This window comes from Aquarana catesbeiana, linkage group LG12, assembly GCF_042186555.1.
Source record: "Aquarana catesbeiana isolate 2022-GZ linkage group LG12, ASM4218655v1, whole genome shotgun sequence".
Lineage (NCBI taxonomy): Eukaryota > Metazoa > Chordata > Amphibia > Anura > Ranidae > Aquarana > Aquarana catesbeiana.
In genome coordinates this window covers 17,671,895-17,696,785 of record NC_133335.1, presented here as the reverse complement: position 1 = coordinate 17,696,785, position 24,891 = coordinate 17,671,895, and the positions used below count along the sequence as shown (strand labels likewise).

General features: G+C 44.3%; 1 protein-coding gene across 2 annotated transcripts; it reads left to right on the top strand.

The window, feature by feature from the left end:
- The first annotated feature begins 599 nt into the window (after nt 1-599).
- Nucleotides 600-24,670, top strand: SPATA2 (spermatogenesis associated 2). Of its 2 annotated transcripts, none has more exons than XM_073607269.1 (3): nt 600-721; nt 12,438-12,870; nt 14,132-24,670. In XM_073607269.1, exons 2-3 carry the CDS (start codon nt 12,553-12,555, stop codon nt 15,389-15,391), a joined length of 1,578 nt encoding a protein of 525 aa, XP_073463370.1. In that variant the 5' UTR covers nt 600-721; nt 12,438-12,552; the 3' UTR covers nt 15,392-24,670. The 2 variants fall into 2 exon arrangements, with proteins under 2 accessions (XP_073463370.1, XP_073463369.1); XM_073607268.1 differs by having other exon boundaries at nt 645-784.
- Nucleotides 24,671-24,891: the final 221 nt, after the last annotated feature.

The following is a 24,891-nucleotide window of genomic DNA, read 5'->3' as shown; positions in this document are numbered from 1 at the left end:
CGTCTGGTCACCCTACATTAGAGTGTAAGCTCCTCTGGTGCAGAGGCTGATGTGAGAGGCTCAGTGTTCTCTGTACAGCACTACAGTACATGTCAGAGCTATATGACTGTATAATAATAATAGAGTGTGACTGTGGGGGGGACATTAGAGTGTAAGCTCCTATGGTACAGAGACTGATGTGACTGGCTCAGTGTTCTTTGTACAGCACTGTGGTATATGTCAGAGCTATATGAATGTATAATAATAATAATAGTGTGTGACTGCGGGGGACATTAGAGTGTAAGCTCCTCTGGTACACAGAGAACATTATGGGCGGGGACATCGGTCACAAGCAGAGGAGGCGGGGAGTGAGTGGGCGTGGCAATCCTCTGTACAGGTAGAATAGTCAGGAACATTTTTCTATACAGATACAGTGGGCGGCACGCGCACAGTGAGAGGGGGCGGGGACTTGACACATCCTTCCCTGGTAGATGGAGGGGAGGGGGCGGGGACATCCACAGGGGAAGAGCTGAGCGGCGGAGAGCTCCCTTTACAGGTGAGAGGGGCGGGGGCATCTGCCCCCCCCTGCGCGGGGATTGGAGGAGGGAGCGGCGGGCGCGCGCGTAGCGGGCGACCGATTGGAGAAGCAGGATCGCGTAGGATCGGCGCGCGCGCTCCCGAGCTGCCAGCGCGCTGACGTTGCTAGAAGGAGGAAGTGAAGCGTTCTTCCATAATGGCGGAGGTGAGAAAGAAGCCGCGGTTCAGGAGGTGAAGGGAGCGCTCGCTGCATCCATCCCCGGCTCGGGTGTGTATGATCGGGGGGGGGGCCGGGGTGGGGTGAAGGGCGTCAGCTTCACGTGACTCAGCGCCGCCCTGGAGGTCCCAGCCAGGTGTGTATGTGAGAGAGGGGCCACCTGTAATACCCCTCCCCCCCCACCACCCACCAGAAATACCAGTGTGGGGGGAGAGCTGAGATCTGTGATACCCGAGGATGATACATTGTAACAGACCCTGAACCCCCCCCCCATATATATATATAACACACCCACCATATATAATCTACTCTGCACCCCCACAAATATTTAATCTGATACGTTACAATAAACCCCCCAATATATAATACGTTCTAAAGTACCGCTCCATATATGATACATTGTAAAATACCCTGAACCCCCCCAATATATAATCCGGTATAATATACCCTGAACCCCCCCAATATATAATATGTTATAACATACCCCCCCATATATGATACATTTGTAACATACCCTGAACCCCCCCCCCCCCCGCCAATATATAATGTAAGATGGACTATTATATACCCCCTCAATTATATAGTTGATACATTGTAATATACTCTTTATCCACCGGTATATGGTACTTTATAATACCCCCCCCCCCATGTAATATATGATACATTGTAATATACTCTGAACCCCCTTATATATAATATGGTACATTGATATATATCAATTTTTTTTTTTTTTTTCGGTACCATGTATTGTATGTCCTTATCATATATGGAGTATAGGTGATCTCATTATAATGTACATTGTAGAATACACAGTGTATGTACAGCATGTCCTTATCATATATGGAGTACGTTGCACTACGTCTGTATTATACAGGGAGCTCCTCATCATAAACAATGTGATATAGGGCCCCACTGAATGTTCTCCTACAGCTCCATAAGGCTCCTTTCACACTGGGGCGCTTTGCAGGCGCTAAAGTGCTAAAAATAGCGCCTGCAAAGCGCCCTGAAAGACCTGCTTAATGCAATCCAATGTGAACGCCCCGAGGACTGTCACACTGGAGCGGTGCGCTTGCAGGGCGGTCTAAAAAGTCCTGCAAGCCGCATCTTTGGAGCGCTGTAGGAGCGGTGTACTTACCACTCCTAAAGCGCCCCTTCCCATTGAAAACAATGGGAGATCGCTCCAAACCCGCCTGCAAAGCGGTGCTGTGCGGGCGGTTTTAACCCTTTTTTGGCCGCTAGCGGGGGGGGGTTAAAACCGTGCCGCTAAAAGGATGGCAAAGCGGCGCTATATTTAGTGCCGCTGTACCGCCAGCACCCGCACGCCTCAGTGTGAAAGTAGCCTTATAAATAGTATGGGGATGGGAATGTGATTGCACTGCGCTCTGTCACTTCCTGTAAGGAGTGGTGTGTAGTGCCCCCTCATGGAATACATCAGCGGCACATATAGACTTAACCACAGGGCCCAGAGGAAAGTAAACACAGGCAGCAGCAGCGGCACATATCGACTTCATTACAGGGCCCAGGGGAATGTAAACAAAAGGCAGCAGTGTCGGCACATATAGATTCTAGAAGACTCGGGATGGACTTCACCATGGGACCCGGGGGAATGTAAATGTAAACACAGGCAACAGCAGCAGCACATATAGACTTCACCACAGGGCCCAGGGGAATGTAAACGCGGGCAACAGCACATATAGACTTCATTACAGGGCCCAGGGGAATGTAAACATAGGCAACAGCAGCAGCACATATAGACTTCACCACAGGGCCCAGGGGAATGTAAACACAGACAACAGCAGCGGCACATATAGACTTCATTACAGGGCCCAGGGGAATGTAAACAAAAGGCAGCAGTGTCGGCACATATAGGTTCTAGAAGACTCGGGATGGACTTCACCATGGGACCCGGGGGAATGTAAACCTAAAATGCAGCAGCAATGGCACATAGGGACTGTAGCACATTCTCGGGATGAACTCCAGGAGCGATATAAATGTACACAAAGACAGAGGCACGTCTAGATTCTACCACACTCCGAGGATGGACTTCGCCCAGGGGCCAGTTGGAATGTAAACAAAAGCAGCAGATATGGACCCAGGGCCAGGAGGAATGTAAAGCTTAACAAAGGCAGCAACAACGGCACGTATAGACTTCACCACACTTTTAGTCTTAACTCCACCTTGGATACCAGGAGAAATGTAAATGTACACAAAGGCGGCAGCAGTGACACATATGGACTCCACCACAGGGCCTGGGAGACTGTAAACGTAAAAAATATCAGAAGCACATGTGGACCCCAGAAACCCCCTTCCTTCCCCCAGCCCAACTACAACTTATAAACATTTCCAGGTGTGCTCATCTCCATAACACACGGTAGGGAGGTGTTCTGTAGTCTTTCAGAAAGGGCTGACCACACTGCTCGGGGTCTCGGTGCAGCAGAGGCAGTGTTGTCAGCTCACTACAGGAATGATCAGTATTTGTAGCATTTTGTAAAGAGAAATAAACACGGGGGATTGCAGGGGGTTTCTGCGTAGTTTTGTTGTGGATTTTGCTCAGACTGTACACAGGATGTACATCTATTTCGGGAGATCCCGGCGCTGTGTGTAATGGATTTGCTCTGCAGGTGGATGTGTACATTAAATGGCTTGCAGAGGCACCATCCATCCTGTGTGACGTCTCTTGAGCCGATCCAGCAGCCTTCCACGGGAAAAAAGTTCTGTTCAGCAGTTCTGTTCCTCACCTCTTCATCATTGTGATTGATAACACATTTACATACCGCGCCGCCATGCATCCTACAAATTGGCAGAAAAGCGGTATATATATTTTCTGCCACTGCCGGAAATGCGTCCTAAAGATGGATTACAGAACTTGTCAGGAGAGATGGGGAGGTCTACTTTTGCTGACCTCTTGAAAAGGTTGCCTGGCTGTTTGTTCTGACCCACAGGCTTCAGTGTTTTGAGCCAATGGCCCAAAACAAGTTTAACCCTTCCTGTCCATCCCTGGCATCCATTTAAATTGGGTGGGGGGGGGGTGGGGGGGATTACCATTTACTGGCTTTCACAGTAGACACATGGGGAGCCAAGTCCCTCTGGCTCCCAATCGTGACTATAGAGACCAAGAGCTCAGTCACTGTGCTGAGGGCACCGAAATCTCAGCTGTCCGTGGATGCATGGCGCACATTCTGTATGCGTTACGCAGATGGCGAGAGGTTGCCAAGGTCTTGATGGTCTTGGCGTCGGATATATATTTTCATGTTTTGTGCAGTAATGTGTCAGTGTAACCTTTCCAAGTACCATGCATCCAGAAAGTATTCACAGGGCTTCGCTTTTTCCACATTTTGTTATGTTACAGCCTTATTCCAAAATTGGTTCAATTTATTATTTTACTCAAAGTTCTACTAACAATCCCCCATAATGACAATGTGAAAGGAGTTTGTTTGAAATCTTTGCAAAATTTTTAAAAATAAAAAAGGAAGAAAATCCCATGTACATAAGTATTCACAGCCTTTGCTCAATACTTTGGTGAAGCCCCTTTGGCACCAATTACAGCCTCAAGTCTTTTTGAGTATGATGCTACAAGCTTGGCACATCTAATTTTGGCCAGTTTCTCGCATTCTTCTTTGCAGGACCTCTCAAGCTCCATCAGGTTGGATGGGGAGCGTCAGTGCACAGACATTATCAGATCTCTCCAGAGATGTTCAATCGAGTTCATTTCTGGGCTCTCGCTGGGCCACCCAAGGACATTCAGAGTTGTCCCGTAGCCACTCTTGTTATCTTGGCTGTGTGCTTAGGGTTGTTGTCCTGTTGGAAGATGAACCTTCACCTCAGTCTGAGGTCCACAGCGCTCCGGAGCAGGTTTTCATCAAGGATGTCTCTGTACATTGCTGTGTTCATCTTTCCCTCGATCCTGACTAGTCACCCAGTTCCTGCCACTGAGAAATATCCCCACAGCATGATGCTGCCACCACCATGCTTCACTGTAGGGATGGCATTTGGCCAGATGATGAGCGGTGCCTGGTTTCCTCCAGACATAATGCTTGCCATTCAGGCCAAAGAGTTCAATGTTTGTTTCATCAGACCAGAGAATTTTGTTTCTCAGAGAGAGTCCTTCAGATGCCCTTTAGCAAACTCCAGGCGGGTTGTCATGTGCCTTTTTACTGTGGAGTGTCTTCTGTCTGGCCACTCTACCATACAGCCCTGTATGGTAGAGTGGCCATTGGTGGAGTGCTGCAGAGATGGCTGTTTTTCTTGAAGGTTCTCCTCTCCCCACAGAGAAACGCAGGAGCTCTGTCTGAGTGACCATTGGGTTCTTGGTCACCTCCCTAACGCCCTTCTCCCCTGATCACTCATTTGGCTGGGCGGCCCACTGTAGGAAGAGTCCTGGTGGTTCCAAACTTCTTCCTTTTACGGATGATGGAGGCCACTGTGCTCATTGGGACGTTCAATGCTGCAGACATTTTTTTTCTGTACCCTTCCCTAGATCTGTGCCTCTTGGACTTAATGGCTTGGTTTGTGCTCTGACATGCACTGTTAACTGTGGGACCTTATATTGACAGGTGTGTGCCTTTCCAAATCATGTTCAATCAACTTAATTTACCACAGGTGGACTTCAAGTTGCAGAAACATCTCAAGGATGAAAGGATGATCATTGGAAACTTGATTGCACCTGAGCTCAATTTTGAGTGTCGTGGCAAATGCTGTGAATACTTATGTACACAGGATTTTTGTTTTTTATTTTTAACTTCTTTCACATTGTCATTATGGGGTATTGTTTGTAGAATTGAGGAAAATAATGAATGAGATTTATTTTGGAATAAGGCTATAACATAAAATTTGGGAAAAGTGAAGCGCTATAAATACTTTCCGGATGCACTGTATCTATTGCCTGTCGCAGGGATCACTCCCCCTGTGTTCATCTGCTTTCCTCTCCGGAAGGACGGCTCCGTCTTCAATTGAGCATTATGCAATTCTGTAAATCCTGGTATCTGTGCAGTTCTGGGCTGTGTTTGTAATGTCCAGGATGGTTTGAAGGTTGTTTTTTTTTTTTTGTTTTTTTTTTTTTTTTGTTTTTTGAACAATGATACTGCTGCTGTATATTGTGACCTGTCAAATATATTTATGCAACCAGGTCCATTTTTAAGTTTTTTTTTTTTTTTGTTTTGTTTTGTTTTTTTTTTTGTTTTAAAGCCCAAAGCCACAAGTATGAAGGTTAGGCAAAGTAAGATTGTTTTGGGTTAGGGACTCATAGTACTCATAGACTCGATGTGTATGCTACTTGAGGGTTTAACATTGAGGTCTATGGAGTACAACTCGCATGGAAGTTGGACCAAAGTAGTGCAGGGACTACTTTGAAGTCAGCACGACTTAAAGTCGTGCCAATATGAATGGAAGTCATTGAAAATCATGGAGAATGACTTGTCATACGATTTTGCAGTACAAAATCGTGGGACAAGTCATATAAGTATGAAAGGGGCCTTAGAATGGGTTCACACCTATGCGAAAAACCCACATCCAATTCGCATAGCAGGAGATTGTGACAGGCTCTCTATGGAGATGGTTCACACATCTCCGCAGCAGGTCCTGTGCGAATTGCATCGGAGCCCTGTGTGTCCTTTTGTCCATTTCAGGTCCGAATTCAGTCCAAAATTCGGGCTAAAATCGGACCTGAAACGGTGAATGGAGACGCACCGGACTCTTGCTGGGAGCCCACTGCGTGTTCCAGTGTGAACTCGGCCTTAAGCCCCATACACACACACACACTAGATTCTCTGCAGATTTTTGTCTTTAGATTTACCAAAACCATATAATATGATGTCAAACAATAAGAGTTTCAATTTTTATGCAATCAGGCAGGCCCTTGCACTACATGGTTTTGGTAAATCTGAAGGAATTCTGACAACAAAAGTTGTATAGTGTGTATGGGGTCTAATGCCTCGTTTCCACTGAGCGGATCAGTTTGGTTCGGTACGTAACGCTATTTTGGGTGTTTCCATTATGAAAGCGGCCCATACAACCGAACCGTACCGCTCCATTCAGGGTCCTGCTTCAGATGTGGGGCCATAGAAAATGGAACGGTTCGGTTAGGGCGGAGCTACGATACATTCCACTGATTGGCTGACAGAAAACCCTCTGCTGTGCTATGCTGAGGCATTTTTTCTAAACCCTGTATGGCCCCTTGTGGTCCCACCAGAATAGACCAGACCATTCTAGGCCATTCAAACTGTACCGACCCGAACCGATCCGCTCAGTGGAAACGAGGCATAAGTGTTTTGCTTTGCTGACAGATATTGCCAGCTGTTTATCCTGTTCCTGCTCTTTGCCTTGTACCTATACCTTAAACACTGCTGCCTTGTTCCAACTCACCCCCCTTTGTTCCTGATCCCAGTTTAAGTTTCTCTTTCCTATATGTTCCTTGCACCTGTTACCCTGCTTTTCTGTGTTCCCCATTTGTATAGATTAGGTAGGCTTTCTGTTAAAGGTCGTTTAATTAGGTATCTTGTCACTTCGTTTTTGGTTCACATATATCTCTGTCTACTGTTGTTTGATGTTGGGATGGATCTTGGTTTCACCCTAAATAAATCTTACTTAACCACTTTAACCCCGGAAGGTTTTACCCCCCCCCCCCTTCATGACCAGACCATTTTTTTGCCATACGGCACTGCGTCGCTTTAACTGACAATTGTGCGGTCGTGCGACCCTTTACCTAAACAAAATTGATGTCCTTTTTTTTTCCCCACAAATAGAGCTTTCTTTTGGTGGTATTTGATCCTCTGCGGTTTTTTATTTTTTGCACTATAAACTAAAAAAGGCTGACCATTTTGGAAAAACATTTTTTTTTTTACTTTCTGCTATAATAAATATCCAAAAAAACAAACAAAAAAATGTTCTTATATTTAGGCCGATATGTATTCTTTTACATATTTTTGGTAAAAAAAAACACAATAGGCATATATTGATTAGTTTGAGCAAAAGTTATAGCGTCTACAACAGTGTTTCTCAACTCCAGTCCTCAAGGCGCACCAACAGGTCATGTTTTCAGGCTAACTATTATTTTGCACAGGTGATTTGATCAGTTTCACTGCCTTAATAATTACCACAGCCATTTCATCTGAGGGAAATCCTGAAAACATGACCTGTTGGGGCGCCTTGAGGACTGGAGTTGAAAAACACTGGTCTACAAAATAGGGGATAGATTTAGGGGCGTTAAATTTATTTTTTTATTGTTTACTGGTAATGGCAGCAATCTGCGATTTTTAGCAGGGCTGCGACATTGCGGCGGACAATTGTCACCCTAAGTGATACTTTTTGGGGAACAGTGACACCAATACAGTGATCAGAGCTATAAAAATGCACTGATCAATGTATAAATGACACTGGCATGGAAGGGATTAACACCAGGGGGCGATCCAAGGGGGTTAACTGTGTTCTAACTATGTGGGGGCTGGGCTCACTGGGACAACACTATCACATGCACAGACCGACGTACAGGTACGTCGGTTTTTAGCAGCCGGGCTGCCTTGCCGCAGTATATCTGTGCAAGTGGTTAAAGCATACACAGTCTGGTCTCAGAATCCTAGTGTAGCTACACGCTGCTTCTGTTGGGAATATTCACAGCAGAAGCCGATCTGCGTGTGTCCCGGGGCACTCGATGTCCTCTGGCAACCGCTGATCGTCTGTAAAGAACACAGGGACACTAGAATCCGTTTCTTCCCCTAGTACAAACAGCACACACAAACACTGGCTAGGCACACATTTAACCCTTTGATCCCCCTGATGTTTATCCCCTTCCCAGTCAGTGTCATTAGTACAGTGACAGTGCATATTTTTAGCACTGATCACTGCATTAGTGTCACTGGTCCCCACAGTGTCAGAATGTCTGCCGCAATAATGCAGTCCTGCTGTAAGTGTCTGATTGCCGCCATTACTAGTAAAAATAAATAAAAATTCCAGTATATACCCCATAGTTTGTAGACGCTACAACTTTTGTGCACACCAATCAATATAAGCTTATTGGGATTTTTCTTTTTTTTTTTTTTTTTTTTTTTTTTTTTTTTTTTTTTTTTTGCCAGAATACATATTGGCCTAAATTTATAAAGATTTTTTTTTTTTTTTCTTTCTTGGATATGTTTTATAACAAAGTAAAAAATATTTTTTCCCAAAATTGTCAGTATTTTTTGTTTTTTTTAGCGCAAAAAAATAACACACAGGTGATCAAATACCACCAAATAAAAGCTCTTTTTTGGGAAAAAAAAACAACATAAATGTTGGGCATAGCGTCGCATGACCTCGCAATTGTCGAAGTAGCGCAGTGCTGTATTACAAAAAATGGCCTGGTCATGGGGGTGGGGGAGATAAATCTTCCAGAGGTCAAGTGGTTAAAGGATTACAGCTTCACCCTAATTTATAACATCTCTGAAAAACATCAGTGGTTTCTGATTCCCAAGGATTAGGCAGAAGATTATTTACATTCATTTAGAGCCATTTTAATTGAAACTATAATGCCGCAGTCTGCATGTTGTTAAAATTGAATTGTAGACCAAAGCTTTTTTGGCTGTTCTTCTCCTATGGAATATATCTCTATACATACCATGTGTGGAGAGCAGAGCTGTGGGAGGGGCCCAGCAGAATCCACCTACTACAGGCTGCCTGCAAAAAAACAACAGGAAGGGGCGGAGACAAGACAAGTCATCCTGCACAAGGAGAGAGAGCAGCAGTGAGTGGTCTTTTTTTACAGGAAGTCTCACACTGGATGACTGCACAGATCTGGAAGAAATACACAAAGTTCTCTGAGATTCAAGAAAGAATGCACATGACAACTGTACTTAGACAATATTTATTGATCCCCAGAGTTCAGCTTCAGAGCTGCGGGACTTCTAAGATTGGCTGAGCAGAAATCCTTCACCAGCTGAGCAGCAGTTAGCAGGAGTGTTGCCCTAGTGCAGGGATATGCAATTAGTGGACCTCCAGCTGTTGCAAGACTACAAGTCCCATCATGCCTCTGGGTGTCATGCTTGTGGCTCTCAGTCTTGCTATGCCTCATGGGACTTGTAGTTCTGCAACAGCTAGAGGTCCGCTAATTGCATATCCCTGCACTAGTGCATCAGTGAGTGATAGTTGCAGCAGGACATTCCTGCAGCGATTTGCTTTGCAATGCATTTGATGCAACCATCTGATGAAAGCATTAGACTGAGCTGGTTCTTGTAGTGTCTTATTGGAGCAGATAGATAGATGAAACAGGGATACATGTGTGCTGTGTACAGATTCTCACATCATTTTATACAATGTTGAATGTGACTTCCTGTAGCTGTTGTGACTGGGCCGGAGCGGCGGTGGGGAATTTCGGAGATGTAGAAAACCCCTGGGTTTATTCACGCACATTAAATAGAAGCAGGAAATCATTGCTCAGAAGGGTAATATTTAAGGTGTGATCTCATACCATAATGGAAATACTATACTTTGTTTTCAGTATGACTCCATCTAAACTCAATGTGACTGAACGCTCTTTATATCTGACAAGCAATACTTTTACTGCTGAAATGTACTGCTTTATGCTTTGGGGGTATCGGAAAGTCTGACTAGCCATATGATTGGACAGCAGTGGCTCAAGACTGACTTTGCATCCCATTAGGCCCCCCTGCTATGTATCCCAGGCTCTACTTGCCCATCTGCGGGCTGGGCATCGCGGGTGCCCCCGGGTAGAGGGGAGAAGAAAGCAGTCTCCTCCCCTTCTAGTTGTTGACCCAGAAGTGACATGTGACATCACTTTCAGGTCCCTGTTGACGGTTTCCCTGGTGTGATGTGGAGCACAGGAGAGACATTGGGGGGGTCTTTTAGATGTTTCATTAAAGAGAACCTGTCCCCAAAAAAAAAAAAAAAAATCACAAAGGGGACTTTTTGTCCCCAATGTAATGTGGAGGGGAAGTTAAGTAAAAAAAATGTTTTTTACTTGTAAAAGTTACGCCCAAGCACAAAAAAAAAATAAAAATTTGAGGCCCCCACATCATCGATGTTGTTGCATATCGCCACGCACGCCAGAAAGAGAGAAATCATTCTATCACCAGGTCCCCTTTGTAATGCTAAACTGATGACCAATAGTGGAGCTTTTAAAGCGTCCTAATATAGGGTACTGATATGTCCTAAGGTTTGATGTGTTGGGTATCTATTTACTCGGTGCAACCTTGGCTTTTATATTTTACCAAACAATTGGGTAATTTTATTGCATTTTTGTGCCCCGCCCCCCCCCCCAAAAAAAAACATTAAAAGTAAATTCTTGTTTTTTTTTTTTTTTTTACTGAAATTTTGTTTCCTAGACCGTAATCGCGTGACATTTAAACTACCACAATCTTATTCTCTAGGGTGTCTGCTTTCAGAAAATATATAAGGTATGAGGTGTATGAGGCTTTAGACTAGGTTTACAGTTACACCAGAAGTTGGGGGTGATGATAACAGGGTGACAATGCACAGAAGCAGGGTAGTCTTAGATAGACATGTAGTTTTAAATTGACGTTAAGTAGTGACAAACTGGGCTTTAAATCGTTTGCAAAGAAGTACAAGAGTCATGTGTCGGCTTCTTGATTCTCGGTGTGCTTTTGTGTATTTCTTCCAGATCTGTGCAGTAATCCAGTGTGAGACTTCGTGTAATAAAGACCGCTCATTGCTGCGCTCTCTCCTTGTGCAGGGGGGACTGGTCTTGTCTCCGCCCACTGCTGTTGTTTTTGGCAGGCATTCTGTGGTTGGTGGAGCCTGCTGGGCCCCTCCCACACCTATGCTTTCTGCATAGCTTATGCATAGTGATAATGTCACACCTACTTTTTACAACTAAATATCTATCTGGGTTTGCAAAGGCATTTGGTGCAGACCAAGTAAATTGATATCCTTTGTGTTTAATGAGAAATATACTTAAAGTGATACTAAAGTCTAATTTTTTTTTTTTTGTTTAAAAATAACAAACCTGTTATACTTACTTGCTCTGTGTAATGGTTTTGCACAGAACAGCCCAGATCCTCCTCTTCTTTGGTCCCTTGCCGACACTCCTGGCCCCTCCCTCCTGCCCCCACAGCAAGTGGCTTCCTATGGGGGCACCCGGGCCAATGTTCTGTGTGTCCATTCAGACATGGAGCAGCAGCTTGGTCCCACCTCATCTCTCCTCATTGGTTCACTGACTTTGAATAACAGCAGCGGGAGCCAATGAGGAGGGAGAGTCTCAGACAGCCGAGACTCTCGTGCAACATTGCTGGGGATGGGGCTCCAGTAAGTATGGGGGGGGGGGGGATTGCTGCACACAGAAGGTTGTTTTTTTTTTTTTTTTTTTTTTTTTTTTAATCTTCATGCATATTATTATGCTTTTAAGATAAAAAAAAAAACAAAAAAACCTTCTGCCTTTAGAACCACTTTAATTGAAAGCGTTCAGCTTTAAACATCCAGCAAGGATGAATGGTGAGCACAGTTAAGTCATCCCTTTAACTACCGATGAGCGTGATTTACAGAAGTTCTGTAGCTCATTAAAGTTTGGGTAGGGCACGGACTCTAATAAAACACAGAACCTTTATTGCATAGATCTGTCAGAAATTCCAGGGAGGGGATGGCTATTCTGATAAAGCGTTTCTTGTGACATGGATCATTTTCAGTGAGCATTCCTAGAGAATTTTCTCATACATATATCTAATGACCCCTTTCCTTCTTTCTTTTTTTTTTTTTTTTCCTCCAGAGTCCTCTTCAGCAGAATGACTGATCACCCCATCTCTTCATTACATCCTGACGTGACAGGAAAGCCATGGATGAGATGAGGTAACTGCCGAGCCGTCACCAGAACCCCTTTTTCAATGGATACAAAGTACAAAGAAGACCTCTTCAGAAAATATGTACAGTTCCACGAGTCCAAACTGGAAGCCTCAGACAGCAAACAGCGAGCCATCAGCGATGAGTACCTACGTACAGCCGCTTCGGCCTTACTCAGCCTCCCCAAAATTGACCCCGCTCATCGATTCCGGCTGATCCGCTTCTATGACGTGTGCGAGAATTCTCTCAAATCCCTGCGGACTTCCAATCTGCGCTCACTTCACAATGCTGCGGCTTTGCTGGAGACTGTCGGTATTAATCTTTTCCTTTATCCCTGGAAGAAAGAATACAAGAATATCAAGGTGAGGAGATGTTTGACTTTGGACATATTATTTTTTATTTTTTTGCAGCTGTAGACTGCAGCAATGAAATGAAATTTTACAGGTCAGACCCTGACCACGTGAATCGTGTACACACTGCTTGTATAAGGACAATATGGGTGGGGGGTGCATACGTACAGGGGCCGCAACTGCGGCCTGGCCCCATGCATACCTGGATAGTAGGGGCACCATTTATAGAAACCTATCCCCCTCCAGTTTCCTCCAACAGCCTTTCAGTGGCTGCAGGAGGAAAATGGAAGGGGGATCGGTTCCTTTACATCAGGGGTCTCCAAACTATGGCCCTCCAGTTCAGGAACTACAATTCCCATCATGCCCAGTCATGTCTGTGACTGGAACTACAATTCCCATCATGCCCAGTCATGTCTGTGACTGGAACTACAATTCCCATCATGCCCAGTCATGTCTGTGACTGGAACTACAATTCCCATCATGCCCAGTCATGTCTGTGACTGGAACTACACTTCCCATCATGCCCAGTCATGTCTGTGAATGTCAGTTTTAAAATGCCTCATGGGACGTGTAATCTCTGCAACAGCTGGAGCGCTGTAGTTTGGAGATCCCTGATCTACATCGCATGTGTCACACAAGGCCACACAACACGCTCCCACTCACCGAGAGCCCTGGACCCTGTACTAACGATCAGGACCCGGCACTCCCGATTCCGGGTCACCTGATCGTTGTGATAGTCTCCGATTGGATATCATAATCCTCGGTCACTGTGAAGCCCACCTCTGACACTGATACTAATAAAAATTGCTGACCTTGACACTGACCTAGATCAGGGTTTGATCTAGGTCAGGGTCGTTTATTATTTTTTATTTTTTTTTTTATTTGTATTAGTGTCAGTGTTTTGTGTGTGTGCAGGGAAAATAATTTTTTCCACCTTTGGTGGAAGGTTATGGTAGTAGCAAGAAATATACAGCTAAATAAAAATAAAAGTTTTTTCTATTATTTATTAAATTAATTTGGGCCAGTTTTAATTTAATAATAAAAAAAGGAGATATCCATTACCATTTACCACCAAATGAATGCCCTATTTGTCCTGAAAAATGCATGTCAAAGTTGCTAAATTGTGCTTCGGCTTTAAGATTTGTTTTACCCTTAGGCACGAACATCATTGTTACTTTTTTTATTCTTTCCATTTACTCTGCAACATGTTTTAGATCTTATTTCATGTCTCTGCTGGCGTTTCTGTTTTGACATTTTGTTTCTTATATTGCAGACTTATACCGGGCCATTTGTTTACTACGTTAGAGCTGCTTTAATTGACGATGACATCAGGCATATATTAAACAACATGGGCTACGTTCAAGAATACGGCACGGTCTACAGGCTTAAAGACCACGTGGACACCACACAAGTCAAAAGAGTGGCCTTTGAGCTTTTCCTGGCACGAGTGGAATGCGAGCTTCTGCTGGAAATTTACTTGCAAGTCAAGGCTAAAGGCTACTTGGAGGTGGACGTGGTAAACGAGCGAAAGAACAGCAACGAGGACGTGAGGGGCTGCACGGACGAAATGAAGAGGCGGTCAGAATGTAAAGAGAGCCTGAACATATCCATGACTAGGATGGTCCTTCAGAAGTCAGCCAGCGAGAGAGCACCATCTAAGGACTATTTAAAACAGAAGGTCACAAAGCCATCGAAATCGGTCGACACGTACGACAGCTACTGGGACAGCAAAAACAAGCTTCCTTTGACGCCCTCCCTTAACTTGAGAAAGGAGCCCATTCTGGTAGACTTGGAAGATGACCTCAAGGATGAGATTATACGCCCCTCTCCGTCTTTACTGGCCATGTCTAGCTCTCTGCATGGCTGCTCTGACGAATTTTTAAATATTTCCTCCAACCCCAACGGACTGATCCGAGCAAACCACACCTACGGTTATTACCCCGCTGACGATGAGGTAGATTTATACACCGACCTGGATTCTAGAATGGTCGGCGTGAAGCGGCAGGAACTTGCCAAACCCGACGTCTGGCTCTTTGAAAACAAGATTAATCCGTCTCATCACAAGCGTTCACTTTTAGCCAAAGAGACAGTATTCATGAAGTGCCAAAGCTGCGGCCTGTCTTCTGGTGGTCCCTTATGCCAAAAGTGTGAGAGCTTGCTCATCTATCGCCCGGAGGGTCCTACGCTCAAGCAGAGCAACCTGTCTATCAATACTTCAGCTCAAATTGACAGTTACTCCTCGGGTTCGGGGCTGCGTGAGAAGTCAACTTATGTCAGTTCGTCCCAAGACCCGTCATCTCAACCGAACCCCAAAATGAAGTTTTCTTCTTCTTCTTCTTCTCTGCGCTGCAGTTTCTGCAACAGGCCCGGTGCCTCTCTCACCTGCACAGTCTGCTCCAAAGTTTCCTGCGAAGCTTGCGTCAGCGCTTACACTCGCGATTACTGCTGCCGGAAGAGCGAATATCATAAATTTGCACCAAACAATCAGCTAAATTACAAATCCTCCCAGCTAGCCCACCTTGTGTACAGATAAACTTTTTTTTTTTTTTTTGTTTTTTCTTTAATTATTTTTTTTTTGTTTTTTTTTTTTTTTTTGAAAGGGCTAAAAGGACTTGGACCTCGAGACTGAATATATCCTACTGACTGCTTGAACAAAAAAAAAAATATACACACACAACAAACAGGAGTGGAGAGTATAATTTTATCAGTGTTCAAAGTCATTTGTGATTCTTGCTGCTACACCATGGTGCAATAAATCCTTACGGCTTGCTATCTAAATTAAAATTTGAAGGTAAAGTGATGCATATTTTCATTTTAAAAAAAAAAAAAAAATTTTTTTTTTTTTTTAATTTTTTTTAACAGGAAAAAAAGCCCATATATGGTTTTGTTTCTGGTGTTATAAAATATTAGCTGAAGAATTGTTATACTCCTAGTTATAAAATTGCATTTAATTTCTATAGCAAGCAAGCACTCCGCAGGATTTAAGTAAGCGTGTGTCAAAAGCTCAATTCTAAGAGATATTTTTTTATTTTACAGAGATATATACCAGAATTATATCTATCTAGCCCCCCCCCCCTTTTCTGTGTAACTGACTTTTCTTCTTTTTTTTTTTTTTTTTTTTTTTTAACTCCGAAATATTTATGCAATTGTAACCTTGTAAGCGATTTCTAAATTAATCTACATTAGCTGTACCTGTCTGGTTTGCATGCGGTGATCCTGCAAAGTGACCTTCGAGATTCAGTGTCTGTTCTTTCTGAGAAGGCCGTGCCCCCCCCCCCCCCGATCTACGGCAGTTTAACCATCTACACCGTAAGCTGTTGGAGCTGAGAAACAATTTATTTAGTCTGTGTCCTCGCCGATAAAAAGCTAGTTTATAAAATGGCACAAAAGGTTTTTTGTGTTTTAAAAAAAATCAAAAAAAAATCCTTGTTATGCTGGATAAATAAAACATCATTATGATATATAATAAAGGCAGCGAGAGAGAGCCTCTGGGAAAGGATACATTTAACTTGTTTTTGTCGTGTACAATCGTTTAAACGTTTACACGTCCATATTACCTATTTTTAAGCTAGCTGAGCCAAGAGAGAATTTAATCCCAGACAATATTAAAAAAAAAAAAAAAAAAAAAAAAGCACTTTCTAATCCAGATGAATGGATTAGGTAAAAGGAAAATAAATGTATTAATACTGCTAGAACAAATACCCGGGTTCTGTTTTTATATTGGCTTCCTGTCATTTTCTGCATGCTGGTTCTTAGGCAGAGCCAAACGGATGACAGGGGTGAGACAGTCAATGCTGTCAGTCTAACACTGGCAGCTTGGTTACAGAAGTGGGCTGGGGGTGCAGAGATGATAAAGGAAGCCAATCTACAGTATTTTAGTACACCTACCCATCAGATGAGTCGAATTTGGAGAATATTTCCACTCAGTGTAAGTTTTTTTTGTGCGGTAATACTGGTCAGTTAATCTATGCAGTGTGCTTGTACGCTTATCTCGGTTGATATCCGCAGCACTAATGTTGGCGGGCAAATCCCCATGTAGTCCTTGCCACTTGACAAATCTGTGGTTCACGCACAGAATTGGGGGTTACAACCCTACCACTGAACTTAACTGCACCTTATGCCACATGACTTAAATTGACATTAAAAGTAACTGTAAAAAAAATAAAAAATCATGTTATCCTTACCCACTGTGTAATGTTTTTGCACAGAGCAGCCCCGATCCTCCTCTTCTCAGGTCCCCTGCGGGCGCTCCTGGCCTCTCCCTCCTGCCTAGTGCCCCCATAGGATGCAGCTTGCTATGGAGGCACCCAAGCATGGCTCGCTCCTCCCCAGTCCTCTTCACGGGTGCCCCGCCAGTGCTCCTGGCCCCTCTCCCCTGCCAAGTGCCCCCATAGCAAGCAGCTTGCTATGGGGGCACCCGAGTCGCTGCTACGTGTGTCTATTCACACGGAGCTCCGCCCCACCCCTGCTCTGTCCTCATTGGCTCACTGGACTAGCTGTGATAGATCATAGCGGAAACCAGTAGCTACTGCTGCTGTCTGTCAATGAGGAGGGAGAGAGCTGAGGCTCTTGTGTACATCGTTGAAATGGGGCTCAGGTAAGTTTGGGGGTGGGGCAGTGCTGCTGTACATGGGTTTTTCTTTAACAAAAAAAAAAACACCTTCAGCCTTTACAACCACTTTAATAAAGTGAAATTTAAGCTTGTGCCCCACCAATCCCCTCTGTGTTGGTGACAGCGTGTCGCTGCTCCTCCTGCTTTCTTCTTTGTACTAGGGACTCTGTATTTGAGATCTGAACCTCCCATTAGCCCACCCTTTCTGTCTCACTCTTCAGTTAAGGGCAGGAACTCTCACTGAAAGCCTGATTTTTAGGTTTGTCAACAAGAAATTCTTTGTAGGTAAGTGCCAAGGGCGAGCTGAGACCATGGTGACCCCCCCCCCCCAAAATATCCATGGACAGGGGTGTCCCTAAAGGCTTGGCTTTTGATTGTTTTCAAGGACAGGAAGCAGCCATGTTTTGAGCCAAGTCTGTTTACTTCGGGCGATGCCTGTATGATGTCTTTTGTATCTTTCACTGTATGAAAAAATATTGTATACCATACCTTACAAGAAGTGTGCTGCTTCATATAATAGCTTCTTATTGTGCCTAAACTACCCCAATCTTGTATTTACAGACCTATATGGGTTGATTTACTAAAACTGGAGAGTTTTTTGTTTTGTCTGTGCAAAATCTGGCGCAGCTCTGCAAAGAAACCAATCGGCTTCCAGGTTTCTTTTGTCAAAGTTAAATTGAACAAGCTGAATTTAGAAGCTGATTGGCTACCATGCACCAGATTTTGCACTCTCCAGTTTTAGTAAATCAACCCCATGGCCTACAGACTCCAATAATCTGTGAATAGTGAAGTTAAGTGGGATCTTAGAAGTTTTTTTTTTTTTTTTTTTTTCAAGAATCAGAATTCCCTAGATGGATGCAGCATCTGTCCCCTGCTGGCTCTAAGACTGAGAACCAAGTGATCAAAGACTGCTAATCGCTCAGTAATTACAGCTTCCTGAGCAGAGAGTCGGTGACTGTTAGTCAGCGGCTCTCTGCTCTGCCCCCTGCACTCACTGGAGCGCTGGGCTGTGGAGGGGGCGAGGGCAGCTGGCTCAGGCTCTCAGTGTCTCGCTGAGAGGCTGAACCAGGAGGCGGTCCAGAGTTGTGGGCGGATCCTAACCATATTGTCGCAATCTTGCCCCAGCTTGGACCGGCTCTGTGACATCAGCCGACAGCGGGCTCCAGCCCGTTGTCTGCTGAAAACGGGTCACAGGAGTTTAGAACTGCACTCCTGTGATCCACAAGAGAAGTACAGCCAAACAAGCTTTCCCCGTACTTTAATTGCACAACCCCTGAGAAGTCCATTGATTTTTGTTTTTATGCTATGAAACAATCAAGTCCACCAGCATCCCTGTATAATTGGAATAATTATGTGCAGCTAATTATACATTAAGGCATCACCAGCACTACATCGGATAAAATCCGTACTGAGGAGGTCTGTCCTGGTCTGTGATCCATCACACAGCGTCCAGTAGGAAGGATACACTCCGCTAAGGGAGTATTTGAAAGTTTTTGTTATCCCACTACCCAGTACCCATCTGGAAGTTATGAGGGAAAATCTGTCCTAATAGAACTGATTTTATATTGGTTTTAGTTTTTATGGGTCAGGGCATCCTCAAGTGTTGTTTCAGCCCCCTGCTACCTTCCTGTGGGAGTTGACTACTTTGTGAAAGAGAAAAGCAAAGTAGACAGATGTCTACAGATAGTCCACCTTGTTTTAGCTGAAGTTAAGGTTGCTATAAATGGCTCAATTGTTGCCCGATTCATGCTCAATTGGATGCAGTTTGAGCCATGAGAGACATGGAAAATTGTCAGCCATTCAGGAACAGTCACCTTCGAGTAAACTGACTGCAGTGGGTGCCAGCTGTCAGAATACAATGGCTGGCAGGGAAGATTCCTCCATCCACATAGCTTAGCATGGATGGCAGAATTTATTAGACTTCTCTTGTTCCTTTCACAAAATTATCTACCTGTCTGGCTAGCCTTAGGCTTTATGTATACGTAGCCTACTTTGACCACTGTTCAAATGGTTCCTTTCCCGAACTCTATTGTTCCACGTGAACAGCAGCTCCTGGTAAAAACTCTGATAAAAGCATATGTGTACATGGACACACAGGTTTTTATGGAGTTGAGGAGCTTTGACAAAAAAATGCCAAAAGTTTCTAAACTCAAGTTTACATGAAGCCTTAGGTTTTAAATGAAGGTACCCTCCCCTGTCCTAATTTATACATAAAGTGTGCTGGTCTTTTCTGAAAGTGAACCTAACCAGGCCTGAACACCCAACTAAGGTAACCTTGGTCCAGAAGTGCTGTACCTTGTGGTGCCTGCAAGTACTTCAGTAAGTCTTCAGTTCAGATCTTGTGTCCATGTAGAGCCACCATGCATCCTAGGTCTAAGCTCAACACAGACAAGAGAGGGCCCACCAGCCTAGCGCATTACCTCCAAAACCATTTATTAATCAAAAAAAAAGTATTCACTTACACATGGTACAACAGACAAAGCTCATCAAGAAAATGTGGCTACACAATCCACTCAGCGTGCTTCTGGGGCTTGGGAGGATGTACCATGGACCCAATCGGCTTACGCATTTTGAGGGTTGTACACTCTTCTTCCAAGCCAAAACCTTTTTGGAACCCTACAGGAGCACACCAAGTGGATTGTGCAACCCTATTTTCTTAACTAGCTTTGTCTGTTCTGTGTAAGTAGATACATGTTTTTCAACAGGCAATGCTCATCAAGAAAATGTGGTTGCACACACAATCCACTTGGCATGCTCCTGGGGCTTCTGTAGAGTTCCAAAAGGTTTTGGAATGGATTGCGCAACCAATTTTCCTGGTGAGCTTTGTCTGTTGTACCATGTGTAAGGAGATGCATGTTTTTCTTTTTATTAATAAATGGTTTTGAGGTAATGTGCTAAGCTGGTGTGCCCTTCTCTTGTCTGTGTTTTTCTCAGTGTGGTGTCGAACTCCCTCAGTCCTGAGAAGGGAGCAAGGGGTGGTTCCTTTTTGTATCTGGAGCCAGGATATGGAAGTGTAGGAAGCTCTTGTGGTAGACCACCATACTTGTGTGCAGGAGGTGTATTGTTCCTCTAAGCTCCACACACTCCTGACAAAAGATAAAGCTTAGTGGCAAAATAATTTGAGCCTGCATTTGAGGCTCTGGTATGTAAAACATAAATGAGTGGGCGTGGCCTATAGCAGTAAACCCTCAGTGTGAACTATTTGTTAAAATTCTTTCCCTGGCACTTGCAGTTTAAACTTTCAACGCTGTTGGCTTCCGCTATCTGTGTTGCTTCCTTAAACTTCCAGTCTTCACAAGAAAGAGTGCACAGTGCAGTCTCCAGTTGGTCTTTTAACTTAGAAACGGGAGGGAGGAGAAACAGAGGGGGTGCCATCCCCTCCTAGGTTATGGGGCTTTGTGTTTCTGTTAGTGCACAAAGTGAAAGTATGTTGCTAGAGAAAGGGGCCACCCTAAAACCGGAAACCTGGGGAAGTGGTCATGGCACCAGTTTAAATTGGAACATAGGCAAGGATTAAAAGATAAAGAAGCAGCATACTCCATAAGTGGTTAAATCAGCTGCTTACTGTGTCTTGGAGAATGAGGGTTTAATATCACTTTTTAGTGTGGACTTAGAAATCAGTTGTGGTTCGATGTACAATGTGGTTCTGGTAGGGCTCTACATGTACACAGCCATTGATCTGAAGATGACTGTTCTTGCAATTAAGCTCTGTCATTATCCCTGAAATATTCACTTTAATTCCCAACGGTACGGGAAAGGGGGGGGGGGGTGTAGTTAATATGCACAGCACAGACAGTAGTTCTTTCAGAATCATCCCCATTGGCCAAGATCCATGTTGGGGAGGGCCTACAGAGCTGGGGGAAGCGTGGATTTTTCCATTGCTGTCCTCTTCTAAAAGTGCTGGCTTCCTGGGCTTCTATGTTGATGACTCTACTTTGGTTCACGCAGAACATCTACACCAACGGGGCTTATTGACTACCAGATCAGTGATGTTGAAACCAGATTGGCAACATAACAGCTAGATCATCCAGCATTTTTCTTCAGGAGGTCATAATTGGTGGCTACCATATTCTTCTTTCAATACTGAAGGAGATCAGAGCTGTGATGGCTGCCATATTTTTTCAACTCTGAAGGAGGTCAGCATTGGTGGCTGCCATATTCCTCTTTCAATACAGAAGGAGGTCAGCATTGGTGGCTGCCATCTTCCTCTTTCAATACAGAAGGAGGTCAGCATTGGTGGCTGCCATCTTCCTCTTTCAATACAGAAGGAGGTCAGCATTGGTGGCTGCCATCTTCCTCTTTCAATACAGAAGGAGGTCAGCATTGGTGGCTGCCATCTTCCTCTTTCAATACAGAAGGAGGTCAGCATTGGTGGCTGCCATATTCCTCTTTCAATACAGAAGGAGGTCAGCATTGGTGGCTGCCATATTCCTCTTTCAATACAGAAGGAGGTCAGCATTGGTGGCTGCCATATTCCTCTTTCAATACAGAAGGAGGTCAGCATTGGTGGCTGCCATATTCCTCTTTCAATACAGAAGGAGGTCAGCATTGGTGGCTGCCATATTCCTCTTTCAATACAGAAGGAGGTCAGCATTGGTGGCTGCCATATTCCTCTTTCAATACAGAAGGAGGTCAGCATTGGTGGCTGCCATATTCCTCTTTCAATACAGAAGGTCAGCATTGGTGGCTGCCATATTCCTCTTCCAATATAGAAGGCGATCAGCATTGGTGGCTGCCATATTCCCCTTTCAACTCTGAAGGAGGTTGGCATTGGTGACTGCCATATTCCTTTTTCAATACTCTTTCAGATTGCCCTGCTGTTTTTTTGTAAAGGATCCAGCTAGAGCATACTAGGTTTTTAAACTCTGGTCTGGGAGATAGAAAGGAACGCTGCTCTCCCGACCAGCCCGTGTAATCAAAGGTGTGTGGAATGGCCTCAGCCTATTAAAGCCTATGACTAAGCCCCGGTAGGCGGTGTGAAATGCGTCAGCGGGTGTGATTGGTTGGCAGAGATGTAGGCTGAGGCCATTACACACTCTTGATTACACAGGCTGGTCGGGAGAGAGGCATCCCTTTCTATCTATTACATGCATTGTTTCTGGATGAGTACATAGACATGTCTGCATCCCCTTATCCATGTGGATCATGGGAATAAAGTCCCCAGCTTTGAGTGGTGCTATAAGCTTACATTGAGGTCACTGGTCAGAGAATTATGTTCAGAAGGCATTTTAAAAAAGAAGAAGCTTTCTTCAAACTTGCTAAGCACATCTCCGCTCCGGTCTGAGAGCGGTGGAACTATTTAGTTGGCTTCCGTAGGCTTCATCAGTCATTTCACAATCTCCAGTAAACAATTAGGATGAGCTAGATTTTTATTAAAGGCCTGCTAATGCTTTAAAAATGCAACTAAATATGATGCTTCTAGGGGTGGTTTAATAAAATGCCCTGCAGATTGAAGCTCTGAAATAACCTGTCAAAACTCTGCAGCGGCATAGCAGTGCTTTCACATTACTTGTGTGTCCTGGGGGCCCCTGAATTCAGGGGGCTCCACTATAAAAATATAAACACTATCTAGAGCTAGCGCTTCCTCTCCTGCCTTCCGTACCTTCCTATTGGCCCATCATTATGACGGGCAGCCTTACTGGCCTACAGAAAGATACAGGATTGGACAAGCCAGCTCTTGCCTGCTAAGGAGTGTTAGGTTGTATATTATATTAAAACACCCCCCAGGTTCAGGAAGTATTCCAAGCAACTGAAACAATGTGACACGGCTCCACTGTGTACCAGATGGGGACACTAGCAATTCTGGCACAGAAAATTCTTGGAGAATTTTGGTCACTGCAAGTAGTGTTTTTTTTTTTTTTTTTTTTTTTTGTGACCATAATGCAAGGTTCCCTTGGAACACTTTGAAGAACAGTGTTTTATATGTTAGCAACACCGTATTTACTTGAATGTTTGAATAGGAGAATCTGAGATCTCGGCTTTACCATAACTCGTATTTGGTTTGTAGACGGTGCTCAGGACACTCTATTAGTAAAATTACACTGGATTCCAGTACCATGGCGTTTAATTCGGCCACTGAATTTTCTATGCCGATCCGCCTTTTTCTGCCTAGTTTGTCCATTGCCGTTATGTGTTGGCCTCCTTGGCTTCAGTGGTGAATCTTCTGGCCAGGGGTGGGCAAGAGGGACGACTGCCCCAGGCGCAGCGAAGTATGGGGACAAAGAATAAACACAGGGTGTTACACCCTTTCTATAGCATGTACTGACAGTGGGGGGGGGGGGCAGTTTTAGATCCTTGCCCCTGGGCGCTGGACGACCCTGTCCAGGTACTGCTTCTGGAGAGGAGGCATTGGGCAGGAGAACTTGACAACCGCTAGTCTTTACAATGGAGCTTTGAGAGTAGCAGCTTCAAAACTAAAAGAAGCCTCTTCTGACAGAAATACAAAGCTTGACATTTACTGCACTTCTAACAATGCTACCTGCCTGGTATCATGCAGATTCTTTGGCTGTTGGTATGTTCTGTGTCACTAGTACTTGTTCCAGGTCAGTGACACAGGAAGTACTGAATTGGCCTTTTCAGAGGCAATGGCAGCCCCCACATTTCTCTCAGCACAGTTCCCCTTCAGTTATACGGGGGTGGAGATCTCTCTGAAGTTAGTGTGCTAGGTTTCTTTCTTTTTTTTTGCAGTTGTGGGTGTTGGTGTCACTAATGACAATATGGAATTTCTTTGATCTGTGTGACTTTGCTAGTTTTGATGTGAATGGTCTGATGTTCTTTCATTTTTTTTTTTTTTTTTTTTCTGGAAATAAACGGTTGGTGTACATAAGGAACGTGTATATTAAAAATACTGGATTGTGGAGGTGAAATGACTCTTATTATAACACACATGTACAGCGCCGATCCTCTTTTACTGTTACTTGGATGCCTGCTGCTTCTAGGTAAATAGAGGTAAGACTTCTTTCTGGTGGTCGTTTTCCACCTGCAGACGTCCAGCACTACCTGTCTGTGCCCGCGCCGCCGCTCACCTTGTACAGCGAGGACAGCCGGAGCAGCCGAATCCTCTGTGTATATATAGTGCCATATACTTGTATCATCCGTATAGAATTGCCGGTTCTGTTCTGCTATTTTGTGTATATTTTGTTGTATGGGGTTGCTGTGTAAACAGTAATGGAAAACTCTGAAATATAAAATAATTTAAGAGATGGGTGTTTTGGATTTTTATTTCTTTTTGTCCCTTTTTTATAAAATTGCATTGTGTGCATTTAAATCCAATGTATTACACGCTCAAAAAATTCCTTTCTGATAATAGTACAGTTACATGATTGTTAGAGGAATTCCTCTTATGCCGCGTACACACGGTCGGACTTTTCGTCTACAAAAGTCCAACGGACGCTGACGGACTAAAGCTGGCTGGTAATCCG